At 45.0% G+C, this 23,804-nt stretch overlaps 1 protein-coding gene across 6 annotated transcripts in view; it reads right to left on the bottom strand.

Moving 5' to 3' along the window:
- The window catches only part of LOC147635056 (ALA-interacting subunit 1-like), a 56,715-nt gene extending 33,664 nt beyond the window's left edge, over positions 1 to 23,051 (bottom strand). For 3 of the 6 annotated variants that reach the window (XM_086804309.1, XM_086804308.1, XM_086804307.1), the window contains exons 1-5: positions 22,739 to 23,050; positions 21,459 to 21,523; positions 21,180 to 21,254; positions 20,973 to 21,086; positions 20,765 to 20,835 (exon numbers count right to left, since the gene is read on the bottom strand). In XM_086804309.1, coding sequence (XP_086660435.1) covers positions 20,765 to 20,835; positions 20,973 to 21,086; positions 21,180 to 21,254; positions 21,459 to 21,523; positions 22,739 to 22,814 — 401 coding nt within the window. In that variant the 5' untranslated portion in view covers positions 22,815 to 23,050. Of the gene's footprint in view, positions 1 to 20,764; positions 20,836 to 20,972; positions 21,087 to 21,179; positions 21,255 to 21,458; positions 21,524 to 22,738 lie in introns of all 6 variants that reach the window. The other 3 variants (XM_086804311.1, XM_086804310.1, XM_086804312.1) reach the window with 3 other exon arrangements.
- Positions 23,052 to 23,804: the final 753 nt, after the last annotated feature.

The following is a 23,804-nucleotide window of genomic DNA, read 5'->3' as shown; positions in this document are numbered from 1 at the left end:
TACCTCCATCGCATCAGTCACATGGATCCCCACAGGTACTCAGGGATTGCCCTGGAGTCCTCAAGACAGCTAGCACTTGAGGGCCACTCTAGAGTATGGTATGCACTAGTTTCCACTTGGTTCTCAATATATGGGCTCCACAAGGACCGCCTAACCCCCCTTCAATACAGTTTGAACTCCCCTTTTCTCCGGCTCTCTCACCAGGATACCAACCGGGTTATCCGATTAGATCTTCTCGGCCTCTACACCCATTGCACATGGATCACACCTTCGGAGCTCCCTCCGAAGATGCACTTCTACAGAGATTACTTCCTCACACTCACTAAGGATGGATTCATCCAGCAACCGGGCTACTTGAGTGTTCACATGTCGCATGCCATGCGGATTGCGATTGGCCAGATACGGGTTCATCCCACCGCCTCAGAGTGGAGACAGGTAGAGCTGAGCGCATCTTCAGCCGGGAAGCTCATACGGAGACCCAGAGAGGAGAGGACCTGCCGATTATGCCCCACAGAGGTTGAGATGGAGGAGCATTACATATGCCGCTGCCCAGTATACTATGAGATCTGCAGGAGGTTTCACTGTCTATTTCGTGAGGGATTTGGTCCACTCTCTTGGATTGACTTCCAGGACCAGCATTGCCTAGGCATCTTCCTGCTTGAGCCCCGCAGACACAGGGACACCTTCTTGAGAGAACCCCCTCCCTCGCCAACCAACCATCACCAGTTTCTTTCGGACACAAGAGGCGGAGGAGACCGATATAGTGGATCTTGTGGACCCTCCACGAGCTGCTCTAGACCTACCTCGCCCGAGAGGAGTTACCTTGGACCGAGCCTCCGCACTCATGCCCCCCCCCCTCCCCAGTCGGCCACGATCACCTCATCAACTCCAGATCCAAGACATGCTCCACCGCCATCGACGAGCTACCTTTCCATGTGACATAGCTGAGGGAGACCTCTCGGCCATACTCATTAGCCCCATGCTTGATATTTTGGAGAGTGGTATACCATCTACTCAAAGTTGATGCTGCTCTCATGTTACTATGTTCTTAGTATTTTCATGATGAGTTTCCATGGACAGTTTTGTATCACCCAAGTGAGATAGCTATGTTTATGTTTTCTTTCTATTTTATTTTCCATTCCATGATGAGATATGCCATGGACATTATTGTATCACTTTGGTCTCATAGGCCCATTGGGTCTTTAGTAGACGCTTAATATATCTTTCTCTTTCTGCACATCTCTCTCTATGCTGTGCGTTATCTTCGTCGAACGATTGCTGATTTCTGAACATTGAAATTACCAATTCTTCCACCGAGCTTCCGCATGTTACATTGGTATCAGAGCCTTCTTCAAGTGTGAAGATTCAACCAGAAAACCAAAAAAAAAGAAAGAAAAATGTTTTCTCGTTTGTGTGGTTGGTTTCTACACTCCGGTGGACCACCCCTTTCGGTGTGACTCCTGTCCCTAGAAGGATGGTTTTTAGCGTCCAAAAAGTCTCCCACACGCATAGTGGATGGTCAGATTGCATTCTAGAAAGGAAGTGCATTTTCTCGGTATGGCAAGCTTCAACAAAGAGAGAGAACAAAGAACTTCGGAACAAAGCGCACTAGGCAATCCTTTGAGGGCGGCAGACATGAGTGTGCTCGACATGTTCCAAACGATGATGCAAGCAATCGCAAACCAAAGCACTAAATTGGAAGAGAAAAAGGTGCAAATCTTCGCCCTGGAAGAAAGAACCCAAAGAACCCATTTTCAGCCCCTTTTTCTCCATCTCCTCCTCTCTCCTTCTCTTGTCCACATCTTGATAGCAGATCCTCTACTAGATAACCCTTTTGAAGGATTACGACTATAACTGAGTTCGACCCTCGAGTTACAAATGCGAGCACTAGAGATTCAATTGATAGAAGGCCGTGCGGTAGCATCCCATGCTATCACACAAGAAGACGTCAGGCGACGCATCCCATGCTACTGCACAAGAAGACGTCACGCGACGTGTGGGGCACGCAAGATTTCTTGTGGCTTTAGACACGAGAGCGACACTAGCGCTTTCTCGAGTCATCCTCCCAAGAGGATAAACTTCAGTATAATGGTAAACTTGACCTCCTTGTTGCGTCAATTTGAAGCTTATTTTGTTGCAATTAGAAAGAATGATACACTAACAGAGTGATCTTGGCTAGTTGGTATTTGGAAGGTGAGGCCATTCCTTGGTGTACCCAGTGGGCTCATGCCCACAACATGGTACGTATAGCAGCTTATGTCTGGCATGAGTTTTTCCTCGATCCTAAGCAACAGTTTCTACCACCCCATTACCTTGAGTGACTCGAAGACAAGTTCAGGGAGGCACGTCAAAACGCACAACAAGTCCTACAGTTTGCCAATAAAATTTCGAACTTATGTTTGCAATAGGGCATATCTGACAAGGACAAGAAAGGACAGTTCCTTTATGGCCTTGACAAGTAAATCCAGTGGGAAGTGCCTATGTTTCGGCCAGCCACCTTCGAGGATGCACTCTCGCTTGCGCAGAGTGTTGAAATGAAGTACAATGGTGGAAAGCCCAAGACTTTCTAGCCTTCTACTCCCAAGGCACCCGCCTCGAGGGGAAAAAGGGGGGTCTTCCCGAGGACGAGCCTCTGGCTCCAAGAACTCGACTTATGCGCCCAAGCTTTGTAACATGCGAAAGCTTTGGGGGAGAACGGTAAATTCAATGCTCAGAAATCAGCTCACTTGTCGCAACGAAATTAACCAGTTTTTCCACCCCATGTCCTGCACCTTCTATACAGATATGTCTACGTGGCATCCAAGTGCGGGATGCACGTGACAAGCTTACTCAAGACCAAAAAGCTCAGGTAGGCACGCCTGGTGGGAAACTGAGTGCAGAAGAGACAGCTCAGTACAAGGAGGAGGGTAGGTGTTTCTTTTATCACACAAAAGAACACACTTCTAAGGATTGTCCAAAAAAGACTACCACTCAGCAGACTACCACCCCAGCGTCCACGGCTTCCGTGGTGAGCCTGTCTCCCACATAGACCCAACAGTCGTCCCTAGTTCTTCAGATCCCAATTCTTCGGTTGGTGCAATCATTAGCCGGGAGCTTGAAGATCAGCAGAAGGGCGCCCAAGACAAGGAATATGAGCGCAACGAATTGCTCAACACCTTTGGCTACATAGGTCATCAGAGAGTCGTCTTGTTTGACAGGGGCAACACGGAGGATGTGGTCACAGAATAGGCCACTCGGCAAGCCCGTTCCCTGCTGACTTTGGTAGACAAGAAGGTTAAGGAATTTAGCACAGGAACGACAATGAGCACCAAGTTTGAAGCGCAAGGTGCAAAATTAGTGATTCAAGGCATAGAGTTTGTGAGAGACTTTATGGTTGCCTCTCTTGTAGGAGCAGACATAATTCTGGGAATTCAATGGTTTCAAAAGTTCCAGCCAAACATTGATTGAGACAGACATACTTTTCGGATTATCTGGAATGTGTCCAAAGCCCCAGTGACCATTAAATGTGAGCCAGGAATCCCAAACTTTCAGCCACCTAGAAATCAAGAAAGACGCACAATGTGTGATGATTTATATCCAGACTGCCCAGACTGTTGATTGTGCTTCAGAGAAGTACCAAGCTCTGCATGAAAAGTTCCAGAAGATTTTTCTTCAGGACAATCTCCCTCTCCAACTACCCCTATCTAGACTGGTAGACCACAAGATAGACCTCCTCCCATGCTCGGATCCACTAATCAGGTTTCCATACCGCCTGTCCAAGGCAATGGAATCGAAGTTGGACCGCTAACTCCAAGAACTGTCGCAATCTGGCCTCATGCTTCATACAACCTAGTGTGTGTTGGGTATAAAGTCCCAGTTTCGCCTCCGGACCTTGATCATCGCGTAGCTCTTTTCGAGAGCTTCGCGGCCATATATTTACTTGTACATTTGGCCCCCATTTGGGCCTTGTAACGGCATTCTTTGTATTTGGTCCGCCGGGCGCCCCATAAGTTGGGCGCCCGCCCATACCCTTGTATCACTATAAATACGAGGTCTCCCTTGAGCCTCAATAAGACATTCAAGATATTCTTGAGCATTGTGTGAGTTCTCTCTCTCTCACTCTCACTCTTCTCTATCTCCTCTGCACTTCCTTGGCTAAAGCTCTTGTGTTTGAGTCATTCTCCTCCAACAACTGGTATCAGAGCTATGGAGGGAAGCTGTATGCAGAAGCTATGGAGTTAGAGGTGTCTTCCACCACTTGACTACGGGATCGTCAAACACCTCCCTTCTATCATCAAGATGGTGCGTTTTTTTTAGAGTGCTGCTCTTCTTTTTTTTTAACGCAGGAGACTGTTTTTTGCTGTTTTTTCTTGCTCTTCCCTCTCCTGCGTTTTCTGCTCCACCCCTGCTGCCCTTCTGCTGCGTTTTTTTTTCCTCTCCCTTGCTTCCCCCCTTTGCTGCGTTTCTGCTGCCCCTCTTTGCTGCGTTTGCTGTTCTGTCCTCTCCTTGCTGTACGGCTGCCATCAGCAGCAGCCAACACTGCTGCCAGCAGCCCCACGACCACCAGCAGCAGCTAGGGCTGCAGCCAGCAGCCCCACGACCACCAGCAGCAGCCAACGCTGCAGCCAGCAGCCCCAAGGCCACCAACAAGCAGTCCGGGCTGCAGCCAGCAGCCCCACGGCCACTAGCAGCAGCCGTCGTCGCCTCCAGCAGCCAGGATCTTCGAGCAACCCTCAAAAGACAGCAACATACTGCCCCTCGGGTTTACATCGACATTCGGTGATACTCTTCCGCCGTCTCCTTCACTTGAAGTTGTTTCATCAATCTACGAGCATCCTACATTCAACCCATATCTGGTACATAACATCTTGCTATTGCTTACTTTCTGAAGTGTCAGTTTGATAAGTCATGGCGTCTACAAGTGATCTTAAGGGTCTACTAGAGATTAAGAAGTTTGCAGGCACTGGGTTTGATCTTTGGAAGGTGAGGATTCAGAATATCCTCTATCTGCGGGAATGTGATACTGCACTTGAGCAGTTCAAACCCGCTGCTATGACAGATGATGAATGGGGAATCCTGAACAGAAAGGCCGTTGCCTATCTCCAGATGGCTGTTGCTGATGAGGTTCTTGTAGACCTCAAAGGGCTGACAACAGCCTATGCCGTTTGGGAGAAGCTGAGAAGCACCTATGAGATCACCACGCCAGTGAACCAGGTACATCTCATCAGGAAACTCATGAATATGCAACTTGATGATTCTAAGAATGCAGTAGAGCATATTACTACTTTCACAGGGGTGCTTAATCAGATGCAGGATTCTGGATTGCCTGCTTTTGATGATAAGTTGAAAGCTATCTTTTTGCTCACTACTTTGCCTGACTCTTGGGAAACACTTGTGGTGTCACTTGGGACAAATCCCAACCTAACTTTTGATGGAGTCAGGGGTGCTATTCTCAATGAAGATATCCGGAGGAAGACCTCAGAGACTAGCGGTTCTGCAAATGTCTCACGAGGGAGGACGACCAAGCGGGGAAATACTACTACCAATTCAAAGGGTAGAAGCAAGAGCAAGGGCCAGCAATCTGATGTTACATGCTACCAGTGTGGTCGTAAAGGCCACAAGAAGCCAGATTGCAAGTTTTACAAGATGGAGCAAGACCGGAAGAAGAAATCCAGTCATTCAAATGACAAAAAGAAGGAAAAAGAGAGTAATTCCAGCAAAGCAGAAGAGTTCGAAAAGGACAAGAGCAAGGCCAATGTGGCCTCTGGTGTTGTCATAGAGGAACTGTCTGACTCAGATGATGTGCTATGTGTTTTTTCTGCTAATGCACTTGATGTTCATAACTTGCATGTCACAGAACCAGATGTTATTCATGCCTTGATGTATGAATCTGATGTGCTTTCACAGACTTGGATTATTGACACGGGTGCCTCTTTTCATGTAACTCCTATCAAGGAGTGTTTTGCAACTTTCACTGCAGGCTCCCGAGGAAAGGTGTTCTTGGGGAATGATCATGCTTGCAATATTGAAGGTATGGGCACCGTGAATTTGACTTTGCAGGATGGTAGTGAGTTTGTGCTGCCAAATGTGAGGTATGTGCCTGGTTTGAAAACCAGTCTCCTGTCTGTGGGCCAGCTTGATGCCTTGGGATACACGGCCATATTTGGAAATGGCACATGGAAATTGACCAAAGGCACAAGGCTGATTTCAAAAGGATGCAAGAAAGGAACATTATATAGCCTTCATGGTCAGGCTTTGTCTGGTAAGTTTATTGCTTTTGCAGAGGTACGCTCCCACATGGAGCTTTGGCATAAGAGACTTGGCCACATGAGCCATAAGGGTCTCTCCATTTTGTCCTCCTTGAACAAGTTTGATGCAAAAGGAAGCAAGCTTGATTTTTGTAATGATTGCTTGTATGGGAAACAGAATAGGAGTTCTTACTCCTCTCGTGCCTCTCGCAAGGCTGAAAAGTTGGACTTGGTCCACTCTGACGTATGCAGCATGCCCATTAAATCTAAAGGTGGTTCAAAGTACTTTGTGTCTTTTGTGGATGATCACTCACGAAAAGTATGGATCACTTTGTTGAAATCTAAGGATGATGCTTTTGCTGCTTTTCAAAAGTTTTATGCATTTGTTCATACTCAAACTGGAGTGAAGATTAAATGCTTACGCACTGACAATGGGGGTGAGTTTGTTAGTACTAAATTTCAGAAATTTTGTGATGATAATGGCATTAAGAGGGAACTTACACCCCCTTATAGCCCCTCTTCCAATGGTGTGGCTGAAAGGTATAATCGTACACTGTGTGAAAGAATTCGATGCATGCTGTCCACAGCTAATCTCTCTCAGGATTTTTGGGGAGAAGCCTTGAAAACTGCAGTTCATGTTTGCAATCGATCTCCACACACAGCTTTGAAAGGTGGAATCCCTGAGGAGGTTTGGTCTGGCAAACCGTCCTCATATGACCACTTACGCATCTTTGGTTGTGATGCATATGTGCATATCCGCAAGGAAGACCGGAACAAGCTTGATGCTAAGTCCGAAAAGGGCACCTTCGTTGGCTACGGTGATGAAGGTGAGATGGGCTACCGTGTGTGGTTGCCATCAACCAACAAAGTGGTTCGCAGCCGGGATGTTGTATTTTATGAGGCAAAGCTGCTCCGTAATGTTTGTGCCTCTCATGGTGATCAGAAAAAGGTCAAATTTCAGCAAGGGCAGCCACCCATTGATGCTGAAAATGAGCCCCAGGATGCTTCACAAAGGGCTGAAGATAATGAGTCCGTGATATTTGAGCCAGAAGAGGTTGGACAGCCGCTTCATGCTCCTGGAGGTGTAGGGCAGCAACCCCTATATGCTGAAAATCAGGCTGTTCGTGAAAACCCGCAGCCTTTTGATGCTGAAATTATGATTCCTCCCGATATTGACCCCCAACCAGCCAATGATCATTGGGTACGGAGGTCTACTCGCTTTCGGAGGGAACCTCAGCGTTTTGATCCCTCTTTGCAACATGTTTTGCTTACAGATGAGGGTGAGCCTCTTACTTTCAAAGAGGCTAAGTCTTGTGAACTCCGAAACAAGTGGGAGCATGCTATGCAGGAGGAGATTAAGTCTCTACATGCAAATGACACTTGGGACTTGGTTGAGTTGCCCAAAGGAAGGAAGTCTATTCCTAACAAGTGGGTGTACAAAGTCAAGACAGTTGACAGTCAGCCTAAGTATAAAGCCCGCCTTGTTGCTAAGGGCTATGCTCAGAAGGAAGGGATTGATTTTCAGGAGGTCTTCTCTCCTGTGGTCAAAATGACCACCCTTCGTGTTTTGTTTGCTCTCACTGCTGTTTTGGATTTAGAACTGTATCAGATGGATGTAAAGACAGCTTTCTTACATGGTGATTTAGATGAAGAGCTGTATATGAAGCAGCCTGAAGGCTTTGTCATTCCGGGCAAAGAAAATCTGGTTTGTAAGCTGAAGCGTAGTCTCTATGGGCTGAAACAAGCCCCGAGGCAGTGGTACAAAAAGTTTGATGCTTTCATGCTTAACCAGAAGTTTAATCGTAGCCATGCAGATCATTGTTTGTATACTAAAACTGATGCAGATGGCAGCCCAGTGATACTTGTGCTGTATGTTGATGACATGCTTCTTGCCGGGAAGAATAAGAGCGTTTTGGAAGCTCTTAAGGACCAGCTGAAGTCAGCTTTTGCTATGAAGGACTTGGGTTCAGCTGAACATATTTTGGGTCTTCGGATTAAACGGGACAGAGCACAGAAGTTGCTTTTCCTCTCGCAAGAGAAGTATATCCAGAAAGTCCTTGATAGATTTAACATGGCTGATTCTAAGCCTTTGGGTGCTCCATTGCAGCCCTATGTTAAACTATCCAAGGATGATTGCCCAAAAGATGATGATGCAGCCAGTACTATGCGTGGGATCCCTTATGCTTCTGCTTGTGGATCTCTTATGTATGCTATGGTTGCTACACGGCCTGACATTGCTCATTCAGTGGGAGTAGTCAGTCGTTTTATGTCCAACCCGGGCAAAGCACATTGGGATGCTATAAAGTCTATTTTGAGGTACTTGAAGGGGACACAGAAGAAATGCCTTATGTATGGTATAGGTCCACTTGAGGTGCAGGGTTATTGTGATTCAGACATGGCAGGTGATTCTGATACCCGCAAGTCTACTAGTGGGTACATCTATACTCTTGCAGGTGGTGCTGTTTCTTGGTGCTCTAGACTCCAGAGGATAGTAGCACTTTCTACTACTGAGGCCGAGTACATCTCCGTCACAGAGGCTTCTAAGGAGGCCATTTGGTTAGCACGCCTTGTCACGGAGTTTGGATTGCCAGAGAGGGCTCCGGTCCTTGGTTGTGATAGCCAGAGTGCCATATACCTGGCTAAGAATGCCATGTTTCATGCTCGTACCAAACACATTGATGTACGGTACCACTTCATCAGACAGGTGCTAGATGATGGTTTGGTCAGTTTGGTCAAGATTGGCACTCATGAGAACCCTGCAGATGCTCTCACCAAAAGTTTGCCAAAAGCACAGCTTGATATGTGTCTACAGCGGGTGGGAGTTACATAGCTTAGAGGAGCTTCACTGGCCCTTTAAGTGGGAGGTTGTTGGGTATAAAGTCCCAGTTTCGCCTCCGGACCTTGATCATCGCGTAGCTCTTTTCGAGAGCTTCGCGGCCATATATTTACTTGTACATTTGGCCCCCATTTGGGCCTTGTAACGGCATTCTTTGTATTTGGTCCGCCGGGCGCCCCATAAGTTGGGCGCCCGCCCATACCCTTGTATCACTATAAATACGAGGTCTCCCTTGAGCCTCAATAAGACATTCAAGATATTCTTGAGCATTGTGTGAGTTCTCTCTCTCTCACTCTCACTCTTCTCTATCTCCTCTGCACTTCCTTGGCTAAAGCTCTTGTGTTTGAGTCATTCTCCTCCAACAGTGTGTCGCCATTTACAGGCCCGATCTTGTTCGTCAAGAAGAAAGATAAGTCTTCCCCATTGTGTGTCGATTATCGTGCACTCAATAAGCTGACTATCGAGAGTAAGTTCTTGATCCTCGAATAGATTACATTCTCGAGAAGCTGAATGGGACCAAGGTATTCTCGAAACTGGATTTGAAGAGTGGGTGCCACTAGGTTGGGATTGTTAAGGGGGGCATCCCCAAGACAATCTTCCGTACAAAACGAGCTCACTACGAATTTGTGGTCATGCCTTTTGGCTTGACGAACGCCCCAGTCACATTCAACCGCATGATGATGCGGATTTTCAAGGACTTAATTGAAAAGTATGTGTTCATATTTTGGGATGACTAGTCGTATTTTCAGCTACGGTTGAGCAGCATGACATTGAAGTGGAGAAAGACTTGAAGTTGCTGGAAAGCAATGAGCTCTATGTCAATGAGAAGAAGTTGGAATTTTATATGTTCGAGGTTCACTACCTTGGATACATAATCCGTGCTGAGGGCATCCGACTTGATCCGGCCAAGGTGGCCGAGATAGTCAATTGGGAGATACCACAGACCACATACGACATCAAATCCTTTGTGGGCATATGCCAAGCATATTCCACCTACACATACAGATTCTCTGACCTCTTGGCGGATCTTATAGATCTGCTTAAGGGTGTCAAGACTAGAAGGCAGCAGATCCGAATGACTCCACGAGCGTTGGTGGCTTTCAAGAACCTCAAGGTGGCTTTGTCAAAAGCTCCTCGTCTAGGACTTGCCTCGTGGGATGAGCCGTTCCGAGTAATCACCGATGCGAGTGACATCGCAATTCGAGCTGTGTTACAATTGAATGGCCATCCAATAGCTTACATGTCCCGTAAGTTACTGCCTGTTGGGAAAATTCAATGTAAAGAAGTGTGTGTGAGTAGGGGCATGTGAAACACCCCTTGTATGGATTATGTAAGCAGGGATGTCACCCAGTATAACTAGGCATACTTATCTTATCTTGTACTCTGGGCTATATAATAGCCACCCCTATGTGAATATACAATAAGATTGAGCAAGATGTAGCCCTCAAGGTGTCCCATGTTTTACCTTAGGGTTAATGTATTTATAATCTTGCTTATGTCTAATCTCTTGCGTGTTGCCCCTCTCTAATCCCTCCAAACCCTAATCTACTCTCCCCCCTAACCCTAATCCTACAATGGTATTAGAGCTATCTATCTTCCTGTCTACAAACCCCACAATCCTGTGCATTCCACCCTTGTGACCATTCTCTGCCAACCACGCTGTTGCTCTGCCCTTTACTGTGCGAACAACTGTCTAGACTCCCATCGCCGATTCCGCCAAGCCATGCCATGCTTGTGGCTTACGTGGCAAGGGGCCCATTTTTTGCATTTTTGGTTTCCAGCGTTTCGCTAAAGACGGGTATTGCGCCCACGTGGTACCTGCGCGGCGATCGTATGAGTCCCCACGTTGCTCCTGCGCGGCGGTTGTATGAGCATCTGATTCTGCCTCGTCTCCGGGCCTCGCTCCAGATGCCATCACATCGTCCTATGCCTTTGTAAGCCCATCTTACACCTTCTAGGCCGCCTAGCTTAGGCCCTTATGAGCCCCTGCTGAAACCGGCCTTTAGAAAACTTGACGGGCGGTGAGCACACTTAATCACACTTAAAACTCTTTATGAACTGGAATAATAAACTTGGAGGAAGAAGAAAAAGAATAAGTGGAGCTAGAGTGCTCCTCCACAAAAGACCAAGTGGCCCCAAAGCGTGACGCACCCGTCGGTATTTATTTATCACTCGAGGTCGGCGTAGCCCTTGTACAATTCCCGAGAAGATGCCTCCTTGCTTCACTTGGAGGAGATCTTCTCAAACTTTCACCCGGTTTGTGTTGTGGGATACAAGAGCCTTGGCCCCCTATTTATACAAGTTTAGGGGTGAAAAGCTGCGCTTTTCCCCCTTAGAAAAAAAACTACTACAAGTGCTTTTCCCAAAAAGAAAGAACTCTTCGAATAGCTTTTCCTCTCTTTTTTAAAAAAAATTTAAAAAAAAAACACGAGTAGCGTTTTAGCGTTTTCTTCTTTTTCGAAAACTGGGCTACCCGGCGCTTTTCTCCATCGTGCTTTTCCTTGCGCGTTTTGCTGCTGCTTGGTTGCCCATCGCTTTGCCTCTCTTTCTCTTGCTTGTGAGCGCATGCCTGCCGCCTTTGCCTCTCTCTCTTGCTTGGGTGCGGCTGTATGATTGCTTCAACTGACTAGCCATATGTGCCAACCGCCTGTACGACTGCTTCAGCACCTGCAGCCAACTGCCACACATCAACTGCGACCCTGTCAGCCCAGCAGCCACGTCAGTTACCTTGCGATCCTCATCGCCTGCAGCCAGGTACCACACGTCAGCTGCTTGCCATCAGTGCCACGTGGCTGTGCCACGTGTCAGCTGTTGACTGGGCTGACCCTTAAACAGTCTTGAGAGAGAAACTGCTACACCTGCAGCAAGGTAAGAGAAAAAAAACACAAACATGCACATGAGCATGACACACGCACACCAAACATGTATCTGCATCCATACACGTGTACAAACTTACACATGCATATACAGGATTAAACATGATTAGTGAATGATAAACAAGATTAAACTTAATCACAATGCTTAAGAAAAAGAGGTAAAATACTCAGTCCTGTAACATACCCCCCTCTTAAAACAAAGCAATCGTCCTCGATTGTTCATTCAAAGGATCTGCCAAAACTGAAACAGAACCTAAGAGACCAATGAGAAAACTATGTCCTGCCAACTGAAACAGAACATCTGAATACATAAATCAAGAGCATCCACCTCGTGAATAGTCATGTCCCCCTAGATGCTTTACCTGCTCCGCTCAAGGCCATACCACAGGACCCACGATGAGCAGTACATCATGAACATGAGTAAACACTGATGCATATCAAATGAGAGTCTAGAATAGGCATCCCCATTCTCTCAAAAGATTCGTATATCCATGAATCAAACCATGCGACTAGTACACATATATCATAGAAATCCCATAGACAGATATACTGTCAGTTCAGTATCTCGAGTGTGCTGATAAGAACACCAAGCGACTTCCAGATCTCATCCAAGTGAACTCTGTGACAAGGGAGCGGAGTCACCCCCCTCTTGAGTAACATGTAGTACTCCAGAATCCACAGCTAAACCTGTTTCTAAGGTAGGCCCCAAACCAAAAGCCTCGAGGTGAAGTCGTAGTATCCTCGGTGAATCTGCCAAGTCACCCTCCTCCATCCACTTCGAATCCATAGGTGATTAGTTCACAAACTTCACCTCATATCGACGTGAAACTTTTCCTCTGACTTTTCTTTCTTTATGTGCCAAAATCTATTCCGGTTGAGGAATCTTATCTAGTTCTTGGACTTCTGGTTGTGTCTCATCAACTTGATTTGTAGGCACCTCACCTCTGAAAGGTTTAAGAAGACTCACATGAAATGCATTATGAATCCTCCAATGATCCGGTAGCTGAAGACGATAAGAAACATCACTCATCTTCTCAGTCACCTGAAAAGGCCCATAGTACCGCATACTCAGTTTAGGATATAAGTGTTGTTTACCCTTCATTTTCCTGAGTCTAGCCTTCTCAAATCTCAAAAGCACCCAATCACCCAAATCAAAAACCAGCGATCGACAGTGAAGATTTGCTGCTTTCCTCTGTTTCTCTTGAGTCCTTTGAAGCGCCACCTTGACCTTCTTGTAAGCCTCATCCATATTCTCCACAAAACGATCTGCCTCGAAGATCTTATCTTTTGTATGCAGGATCGGAGGTACTTTCTTCCCGCCTTCCACAATCTCTAAAAGTGCCTTACTTGTTGAAGTGTGAATGGTGTTGTTGTAAGCAAACTCGACCAAAGGAAGATACTTTTCCCACTGCTCCTTATGATCCGAAACATAACACTTTAGAAGATCCAATACAACTGAGATGGCAATTTCCGATTGCCCATCTATTTGTGTGTGAAAAGACGATGAGAACTTCAACGAAGTCTTCATGTTCTCGAAAAATACTCTCCAAAATAAACTCGTCATTCGAGGATCTCGGTCACTAACAATAGATGTGGGCATCCCATGGTACTTGAAGATATTTGTCAAAAATATCCTCACCATTTGCTCTGCAGTAATCTTCTTCCTGACTGGAATAAAATGGACCTGCTTGCTGAAATGATCCACAATAGTCCAGATGCCATCATTCCCACTCTTTGTCCTAGGAAGATCAAAGATAAAATCCATAACAATACTCTCCCACGGTTTATCTGGAATCGGCAAAGGATGAAGTAACCCAAGTGTCTTTTGACGGTCATCCTTCACCTTCTGACAAATGATGCAACCACGAACAAAAGCATCGGTATCCCTGCGCATAGTAGGCCAATAAAAGAATGCCTCCAAAGCTTTTACTGTAGCCTCAATACCACGATGGCATGCATAAGGCGGAGCATGGCATTCTGTCATAACCTTCTGCCTCAACTGAGATGTGACAATTTTTATCATGCATCATCAAAAATCCTTCCTTGAGAGAATAATAATCAACTCGCTCTCCTTCAATCCAACGATCAAAAATCCGCTCAAAATCTGTGTCATGAGCATATTGTTCTTGCATATCATCAAGTTCATGATGAACGATAATAGAGACAGCCGCCACATGTGGTTTTCTAGACAAGGCATCCGCAACCACATTCTTTTTGCCATCCACATGAACAATCTAAAAGTGAAACATGGACAAAAAGTTTGCCCATCTCATATGCTTCTCTGAGAGCTTCGTTTGAGTAAGGAAGTATCGTAGAGTCTGATGATCACTCTGAACAATGAAATCAGCCCCAAGAAGGTAATGCTTCCAAGTAGAGAGAGCATGAAGCTCCTTCTCATATACTTGTAGATTCCTTTCTACTGTGACAAAGTTCTACTCTCATAAGCAATAACATGTCCATCCTGCATAAGAACCGCTCCAATGCTATTCCCACATGCATCACACTCTACCGCAAAAGGTTTATGAAGATCCGGTAAGACCAAAACTGGACCAGTGGTTAGCTTTTCCTTAAGCTTGTTGAAAGCTTCCACTTCCTTCTCTGTCCATCGAAATTTTACATCCTTTCTGGTCAGGTGATGTAAAGGTGAAGCAATTTCTCCAAAGAATCGGATAAACCTCCAATAATATAAACAAAGTCCTAAGAAACTTCTCACATCATGTATAGTCTGCAAATCCAGCCAATTCTTTATTGCTTCAATTTTCACTAGATCCATCCTGACGCCATCCTTAGACACGATGTGCCCAAGAAAGTGAATCTCCTCCATAAAAAATTCACTCTTCTTTCCGTTGACAACCAACCTATGGTTTCTGAGTTCCTCAAACACTTTGGTCAAATGCTCCCGATGCTCCTTTTCTGAATGAGAAAACACAATCATATCATCAAAGAAGGTGCCCACAAAAGCACGGTGGGGTCAGAAAATTTGATCCATCATCCTATTGAAGGTCGCTGGAGCATTCGTAAGACCAAAAGGCATGACCAAAAACTCATAAAGTCCAAAAGTTGTCCTGAAAGCTGTCTTGTGCACATCTTCTGGCCTGATACGAATTTGATGATATCCACTCTTCAGATCAATGCGACTGAAATAAGCTGCTCCCTATAACCGATCCAAAATATCATCGATTCATGGTATAGGGAATCTGTTCTTGATGGTAATCTTATTCAGTGCCCTGTAATCAATGCACATCTGCCAAGAACCATCTTTCTTTTTGTACCAAAAGCACTGGTGAACAATAGGGCAAAGAGCTCGCACTTGGCTCATAATCTCTTCTTGTTGGGCTGCACTTGGCTCATAATCTCTTCTTGTTGGGTGAGTGTGGGTTGCACTCACCCTATAGGGTGGCTTATTCGGTGGTGAACTTCCAAGAATCAAATCAATCCCATGATCCTCGAGCCTAGCATGCGGCAACTCCTCTTGCAAAGCCTCTGAAAAACAATCTTGAAAACTTTTTAGAAAATCCATTCTTTCCTTGTCCAACTCAGATAGGTTGGAATCTGTGGCATCCTGATTCTCTTTAACAAACACTAAGTAAACAGAAAGGTGTTTCTTTATTAAACGAGAAATGGCCAAGGCCAATACAACAGGAATAGATTCCCCTTTAAGCTTTACATCAAGAGTGTGTTCCTTATTCTTGTGAGTGAGAGAGAGATTTTCCTGTTGAAAGCATCTACTACCGCTTTAGCTTTATGGCACCAAGGCATACCCAACAAAACATCACAACCCTCCAAAGGTATAATGTAGAAATCACCCTCTCTGTCCATGTAGGTCTGCACACTGATACGTAGTTTTCCAATGATCGGTGTAACCTCAACCGAATGTCCAGGACATGCCAAAGTAGCCTCATGCAACACACCCATCTCCTCTGGTTTGATGCCCAACTTTGCGGCAAGCTCAGAGGTGATGAAGTTTGCACGAGCCCCAGGATCGAAAAAGATCAAAACTTCATGATCTCGAAGTCTTTCCCATGCTCTGCACAACTCTGAAGATGCATCCCCGTGCTTCAACCCTATCAAGTCAGGTACTAGTCCAGTAGACGGTTTCTGTTTCTTTGCTTTAGGCTCTTCCTGTGAGTCATCTGCGTTTTTAAGTGCTCTCTTCGGACACCTATAGTACCGATGCCCCTCTTCTCCATAAGAAAAACATTTGTTGGCAGCTATAAGTTCTTTCTTTTCTTCATTCGTTCTCTGTGGTAAGGGCTGAAATTTCCTCTTCTTGGATTGCCCCTTCTCTCGTGGTTCAATGTCTTTGTTGTCCTTTGACTCCTTTGCCTCTTTAAATGCCTTCTTTGAAAAGAGGCGTTGATCCTTAAATCCTGACATCTGACCAGTAAGCATGGCATATCCAATCTGAGCATTTTCTATCATCTGAGTCATATTAATGACCTTTGTTTTAATGCAATAATCACGAAGCTCCTTAGGTAACCCACAACAATATGTCTCTACCTGCTCAACCAGTGACACGGGCCTAAAGGATGTGACCGATAGCAAAGCATCCCAAAATTTCTTGTTATATTCTTTCAGATTGCTACAATCTCTGGAATCTAATCGATGCCAAGCTGTCATAACATCCACCTCAAAAGTCGGTGTCAACCATAAAGAAGGGAAGATTTGCTTGAACTCCACCCAAGTGTTAGGTGCTATTCCTTGATGAAGAAGTGTCGACCACCATTGAAGAGAATTTCCCTTTAGGAGAGAAGGTGCCTTCCGTACCTTAGATGCCTCTGTGAAGTTACCACCAGAAAATGCCGCATCAAATTGTTGAATGAAGGTGAGAGCCTTCAAACAATCCTTTGCACCACTAAAAGTATCAAACTTTACTGCAACACCACCCTCTTTATAATCTTTTGGCTTCTCGCTCGGAACAAGATTATCATAGAGATGTGGTTTGAAAAAAGAATTGCCCACAGCATTAGATCCCATGCCCATCATACCACCTCCCATACCAGGCATACCAAAAGCACTTCCGCCACCATGCCCATGTTAGGTACACCCGTCATGGAATGCAAGACAGAGCCTCCGCCAAAGTAACCAGGATGAGAAGAAAGAGTTTCCATGGGTAGGTGGGGGAAAAGAAGAAGAATCAGGGTATGGCTAAAAATTTAGGTAGATGGGAGCCGAATGTTGAGGCTTAGGTTTCTTCTCAGACCCTTGCTTCCGTGGTTTAGAATCAGCTTTGAAGTTTTAAGGAAAACGTGAATCCTTCGCGAGTTCCATTAATCCTTCCATCAAGCTCTGCATCTTTGCTTCATAGGTGACATCATCATCTTCAAATTCTGGCATATCAAGAGGTAATTCTTACTCGCTTTCCTCATCTTCTTCAAAGTAGTCATCCTCTTCTGAAGATAAATCCTTCATCTCCGCACTGGTTCCAGGCATAGAATTAAATGTGTCGACCACAGGCTCGCTCCTTGAAAAAGTTAACGATGAATCCCGGCAATGGAACCATGAAACCGGCCTTCAGAAAACTTGACGGGCAGTGAGCACACTTAAAACTCTTTACGAACTGGAATAATAAACTTGGAGGAAGAAGAAAAAGAATAAGTGCAACTAGAGTGCTCCTGCATAAAAGACCAATTGGCCCCAAAGCGTGGCACCCCCACAGGTATTTATTTATCACTCGAGGTCGGTGTAGCCCTTGTACAATTCCCGAGAAGATGCCTCCTTGCTTCACGTGGAGGAGATCTTCTCAAACTTTCACCCAGTTTGTGTTGTGGGATACAAGAGCCTTGGCCCCCTATTTATACAAGTTTAGGGGTGAAAAGCTGTGCTTTTCCCCCTTAGAAAAAAAACTACTACAAGTGCTTTTCCCAAAAAGAAAGAACTCTTCGAATAGCTTTTCCTCTCTTCTTTTTGTATTTTTTCAAAAAAATACACAAGTAGCATTTTAGCGTTTTCTTTTTCGAAAACTGGGCTGCCCGGCGCTTTTCTACATCGTGCTTTTCCTTGGGCGTTTTGCTAATCGCTTCGCCTCTCCTTCTCTTGCTTGTGAGCGCATGCCTGCCGCCTTCGCCTCTCTCTCTCTTGCTTGTGAGCGCATGCCTGCCGCCTTCGCCTCTCTCTCTTGTTTGGGTGCCCCTGTATGACTGCTTCAGCTGACTAGCCATATGTGCCAGCCGCGTGTACGACTGCTTCAGCGCCTGCAGCCAGCTGCCACGTCATCAATTGCGACCCTGTCAGCCCAGCAGCCACGTCAGTTGCCTTGCGATCCTCATTGCCTGCAGCCAGGTACCACACATCAGCTGCCTGCCATCAGTGCCATGTGGTTGTGCCACGTGTCAGCTGTTGACTGGGCTGACCCTCAAACAGTCTTGAGAGAGAAACTGCTACACCTGCAGCAAGGTAAGAGAAAAAAAACACATATACATGCACATAAGCATGCACACACATGCACACACGCACACCAAACATGTATCTGCATCCATACATGTGTACAAACTTACACATGCATATACAGGATTAAACATGATTAGTGAATGCTAAATAGGATTAAACATAATCACAATGCTTAAGAAAAAGAGGTAAAATACTCAGTCCTAAAACACCTGCTGTGGCATCTTCAGCTTCGCCTGGAGCTTCTTCTCCTGCTCGCCCTTTCTCCTCATGGTCTCCCACAAGTCTCGTTGCTTCTAGAACCATTGCTTTGCCCCGATTGAGCACTTGAGATCCCCGACCTCTGCCTACTACTGGTAGCTACTGTGTTGTGACCCTCTGCTCCAGCTGGTACTCATTTCCACAACACCCAACACCGCAATCCCGGTGGATGAAGGCTGGCATGTTGCAAGCAAAAAGGTGGTGGGTCGGGTCATGTAGATGCTATCTGCGATGCAGCGTTTGAGCAAGCGTTGAGAGTAAACATTGGAGTGAGTACCACCACCGTAAGGCGATCAATGCCTATACCAACTAGGAGTAGACTCGAGTGCGAACGTCTCAGCGTGCCATTGTGATTCAGATCCGAACTCCTGAATCAAGCCCAAAATTATTACAAAGAACCGTTTGTCATTCTAGATTTAATATGATGTAGGTGATGATTGCGAGTCTGCTGATCCGACTGCATACTAGTTTTTCCTCTCTATTCCAACTAATATGGATGCGGTCATTTTTGGCATTGATCTTGTTCAGTGAACCTACAAGTGTTCTTAAAAGCTTTCTTGGCAGGGTTCTGAAAAGTGCACTCATCAATCAAGGCCTGTACATTTGCCTCCCTCAAAGAGTGCAAGCTCAAATGGGGAATTGGATTTCTTAAAAGAGAGCAAAAGTGAGGATGTGGATGTGGTGCTTCATGAACTTATGCATGAGATAACAAGCATATCCCTTGAAAAATCCGACGATCTAGACAATCAGACACAGTTTAGGGATGACTAATTAGGGTCTTTCAGACTTGGAAGCACAAGGATTTGGCACCTTGGTTTCTAAGGCAAGCTTGGAAGAGTGGGAAAACCTATGACAATCGGGCTGCACATTCATCTGAAAGTGCATGCAAACAGGTCGTATTGCAGGGTGAATGGCTGCATTGGTTAGACAGTCATCCCTTTAGCACGCACATGGTGAGCAGCAAACCTTCTCAGATTCAAAACAGGTCAGTCTACAATTTGAAGACTTTGATTTTTCCACTCTCTCCGAGAAGAAGACAACGACAAAAAAGAAGCTTGTTGTTCATCTCTTCATATTTAATGGGCTTCGGCAGTTGATCTACCCGACAACAGTAACTAACAAGTTGGACTAGTTGGTTATATAACCATATGGACAATGCAAAAGAAAATGTATCCCACTTGTTTGGACAAGAGATTGTTTTATTGGAGATAAAAACAAGACTAGATACCTGATAAAAATTTGAGGCCAAATGGAGTCATATTGACCTTCAGAAATTTTTGTTGAATTTACAACAAAAATTTCCAGGCCAGCTCAATGTTGGTGAGGAGTTCACCTTGACAAAAAGCTCGAGATTCTGAATTGGAAATAGCTTCTCACCTCTCTATCTGAGCTATTAGAAAAAGTAGTCTAAGAGACACACACAGATATTACTGCCTGAAGTAGTCATGTACTCGCAAGTAGTGAAAGTTTGATGGACTATTGACTGTGAGACCATTCAATGAATCAATTTCTGAATTGAAACCCTCACTTGGAAATCGTTGTATGAGAAAGAAATCAAACTAAGTAAAGTTTTCAAGCATGTACGACATAAGATGAGCATGACTATGTGAAGTTTAGCAACTGTTGAAGGATTCGACCAAGTGTCTCCATTCTTGGGTAGTGATGCAGCTATAGCTGTTCATCATCCTCTCAAACCTCGAGGAATTCAACATCTGAACCTGCTCTTTGAAGAAGATGTGAACTACCCACTTTGCAGGGACTATGTCAACCTCGATAGAGAACTGGTGTGAAACCAATTGAACAAACTCAAGGCTGGGTGTTGGATAGTAGCAGTGCCACAGTGAATGTCAGTGGTATGACCCAGAGCAGACATCCCACCTCACTGCAAATCCAATGCTGCATCCTCTGGGTGGAAGCACGGGACATTGCCATTGCCCTCAAAAAAATTGAGTAACCTTGCTCGTCTTACACTTTTTCTCTGTTTCTAAATTGACATGCAAGTAGCCTTGCATTTGGTATCAGAGCTAAGGGCTCTACTGAAGTTTTTCTGGGGCCACCAATTAGCTGCTAGGGCTCACACATTGGCTTTACTAGGCTACTTCAAGAATGCACAATGAATAATATCAATAACCATGACCAGCCACTATATATATGCAGTAGTTGAAATCTCATATTACCTTCTATGATTTTGATAATAATTGTCCAGCTCATAGTACACATATATGGGTGAGTTCATATGCTTTGGAACCTATAAGATGGAGAAATGACCCATTTTTAGCCTTCTCATGACTAATAACTAAATGTGCATCAAGTCCCCAAAAACTTTCCTTTTAAAAATCAAATTTCGTGCATCTGATCTCTCTATTTTAAGAATTTGGAACATACAATTATCTGTCTGGTGCATGTCTTGTTCATTTTGGTACTCTGGATAAAGCTCACTTTGTTTGTAATATTTTGGGGCACACACACAGCATCATATCGATATACAATCTCGACAACCTGCACACACCACGCAATCTTCATAAGAATGTTTCTTCACTGTGCCTTAACTTTCTTCTGTTTTTTAGGTGAAGCAGAGGGCAGCAAACATACACTCTTCGATGCTAGCAATGAGAAAACGCCAATGGGGATGAATACCACTCCAACTAGCATGTAGATTGTGATAACCTGCACATTGATATAATAAGAATCTGATCTAAAACATGTCAGTGGGCCCTTGCCACAGTGGCTATTGCACCACACCGAAAGAAGGGGGTGTCATGTATTCAAACCCCCATGTAAATATATAATACATAACTTACCAAAAATGAGAGATTGTGATTTAAAAAGACTTTAAACAGTCATGGTAAAGACAATTTAGCATTAGCTCACCCATCCTGGTGTTAACAATGGCTTGCAAGCAGGCAACTCCTGCTGTAAAAAGCGTGACTCTGCACCTACAAGCAAAAATTACACTTGAACATAGATATCTGAGTCCTTTCTCAAGTAACTCGTCTTAATATTGTACAAACATACATACATGTATGTAAACGCATACACAAATGATAGACACATACAATATGTCTTGTATATTTTAGACTCAGACCATAGTATCCTTCCATTCTAAACATAGCCTTTTGTCATGGCTAGCTTTCACTAGCCAATGCTATTTAGTTTATTCACATGCATACTGTCAAGATGTAGCATGTTAAATAGTATATGGAGAAAGCAAGCTAGACAAAGTTTTGTTAAATAGTCTATGTTAAATAGTTTATGGAGAAAGCAAGAAAGACAAAGGTTTCGTTGCAAAGAACTAGGAGCAAATCGCAACAGATCAAAAGCTCTACACGCCACCACGCCAAGTCTTCAAACACGCCCTCACCCCCCGCCCTACCCCCCTGAAAGGTCAAGAAAAACACGAACATAAGGTCCCCATAGACCTAACCAAGGATTATTGGACATAGAACCACACAGATTAGGATTAGACCCACACACCTAAGAAACCCTAACAAGGGTTTTGTAGACCCGATGTTGTACGCATCGAGTGACCACGAAGAATTGTGGCTAGTGAATCACCACCCAACGTAGGTTCAATACCTTGAACCACCCCCCAAACTGAAATCTGATTGCCATGAGCCAGATGACCCCAACCTAGCCTCTCATGCCACCAAGCCGAGCCACCTGCTTGCGGCTCCATGGTCTTGAGGTCCTGCACGCCCCTGGCAGCTCTCATGTCTGCCGTATGGATACGTCTCATAACTCATAATTGCCCCCAAAGTCACTTATAACAATCACCCTGGTATTATTGGCCGTTGCTTTATTTATAAGCTTTACACTTTACTCGACCTGCATGTGACCTTCTCTTGCTGATCATTGCTGGATGCCATCTCCACACAAGAATATAGGTTGCTGCTCCTGGTGCCCTTTGCCTACCTACTGCAGCGCCTCTAGTTTTGTGGATCTAGGCCATCCTTCAGTCATGAAAACCGTGTGCACATCAGCTGTTCTTTGCTATCAGTGAACTTATCTCATCACATCATCCTAAAAAGGTGTTTGTTGAGGACCAGGAGGTCCTGGGTTCAAAAACCTACTAGCAGGTGCTTCCTCTGTGGCATCGCCATGGGCGAGAGCTTAACTACGGGAAGGAAAACAAAATGGGGTTGAACACTAACCCTTCGGCCGCTTGGAGTTCTTCGTGGATGTTCCTGCAGTCTGGGAGGCGGAGGCAGTTCCCACATCCGAATTCATCACAACAGCAGCAGCAGCAGCAGCCAGGACTCAGTTATGAACCAGGCTCAGCGCGCCCGAATGAAGGCAAACTTGACGACGAGTTCTGCTAAGCCCAAAAGCAATCGAAAGGAAAGGGAGCTGGTGCTTAGATTGTATACCGCGCGCGCGTAGAGAGAGGGGCTGTGGGTTTGGGATCGCATGTAATGTTATTTATCAGACCGCAAAGCTTCAACTAACGGTATGATTTGACGGCTTCAATGGCATCATATGAAGGCCTGTTAATTCTAAACTAAAAAGAAGTATGGAGTACTCTAGTAAATGTCAAAAGAAGGGCAACCCAAAAAATAATAATGCCCATATTAAAAATAAAACTTTGCCAAGGAGGTATCTTTGCATACCAAAAAAAAGCCACATGAACATATGTCGCACACACATACTCACATTGGAATCAGTGAATTGAATGAGACATGTAAGGGGTAGCACATATTGTCAACTACTCATGCTTCCACAAACGTTTTAAAACTTTTGCAACGTCAATGCATGTAAAGAGTGGCATGACCAAGCCACAACAGGTAAAAGAAAAAAGAAGGTTGCACAAATAGACATAATCCCAAAAAAAATCGAAGAATTTGGACCTTGCCCTTGGTGGGCATATCCTCTGTTGAGTGCAGTCCAAGTGGGAACATCCCTCCTCATATGTGTGTCAAGAAATTCATTTGCTTTTGCAAGTATTGTACCATCCTTTCGAGATTCATGCAAATGCAGTCGCATCGGGAGAGACTCATGTGACATCTGTTTGAAAAAATTTAGAACATCTGAACTTACTAAAACAGTGGCATATGTTCACATGAGTCTCTCCCAATGCAGTCGCATTGGGAGAGACTCATGTGACATTTGTTTGACCTTTCCCTTGTTGCTAGGCATATACATGTGATGAGTGCACTCCAAGAGAATACATATGTGCATCTAAATAGAAGCCTTTTGCCGCTTCCATTTGAAATGATTCAA

This window comes from Cibotium barometz, chromosome 10 (assembly GCF_041138505.1).
Source record: "Cibotium barometz isolate CiBa-2024 chromosome 10, ASM4113850v1, whole genome shotgun sequence".
NCBI classification, from domain to species: Eukaryota; Viridiplantae; Streptophyta; class Polypodiopsida; order Cyatheales; family Cibotiaceae; genus Cibotium; species Cibotium barometz.
The sequence above is the reverse complement of the archived record's forward strand: the minus strand, read 5'-3'. Positions and strand labels throughout refer to the sequence as shown.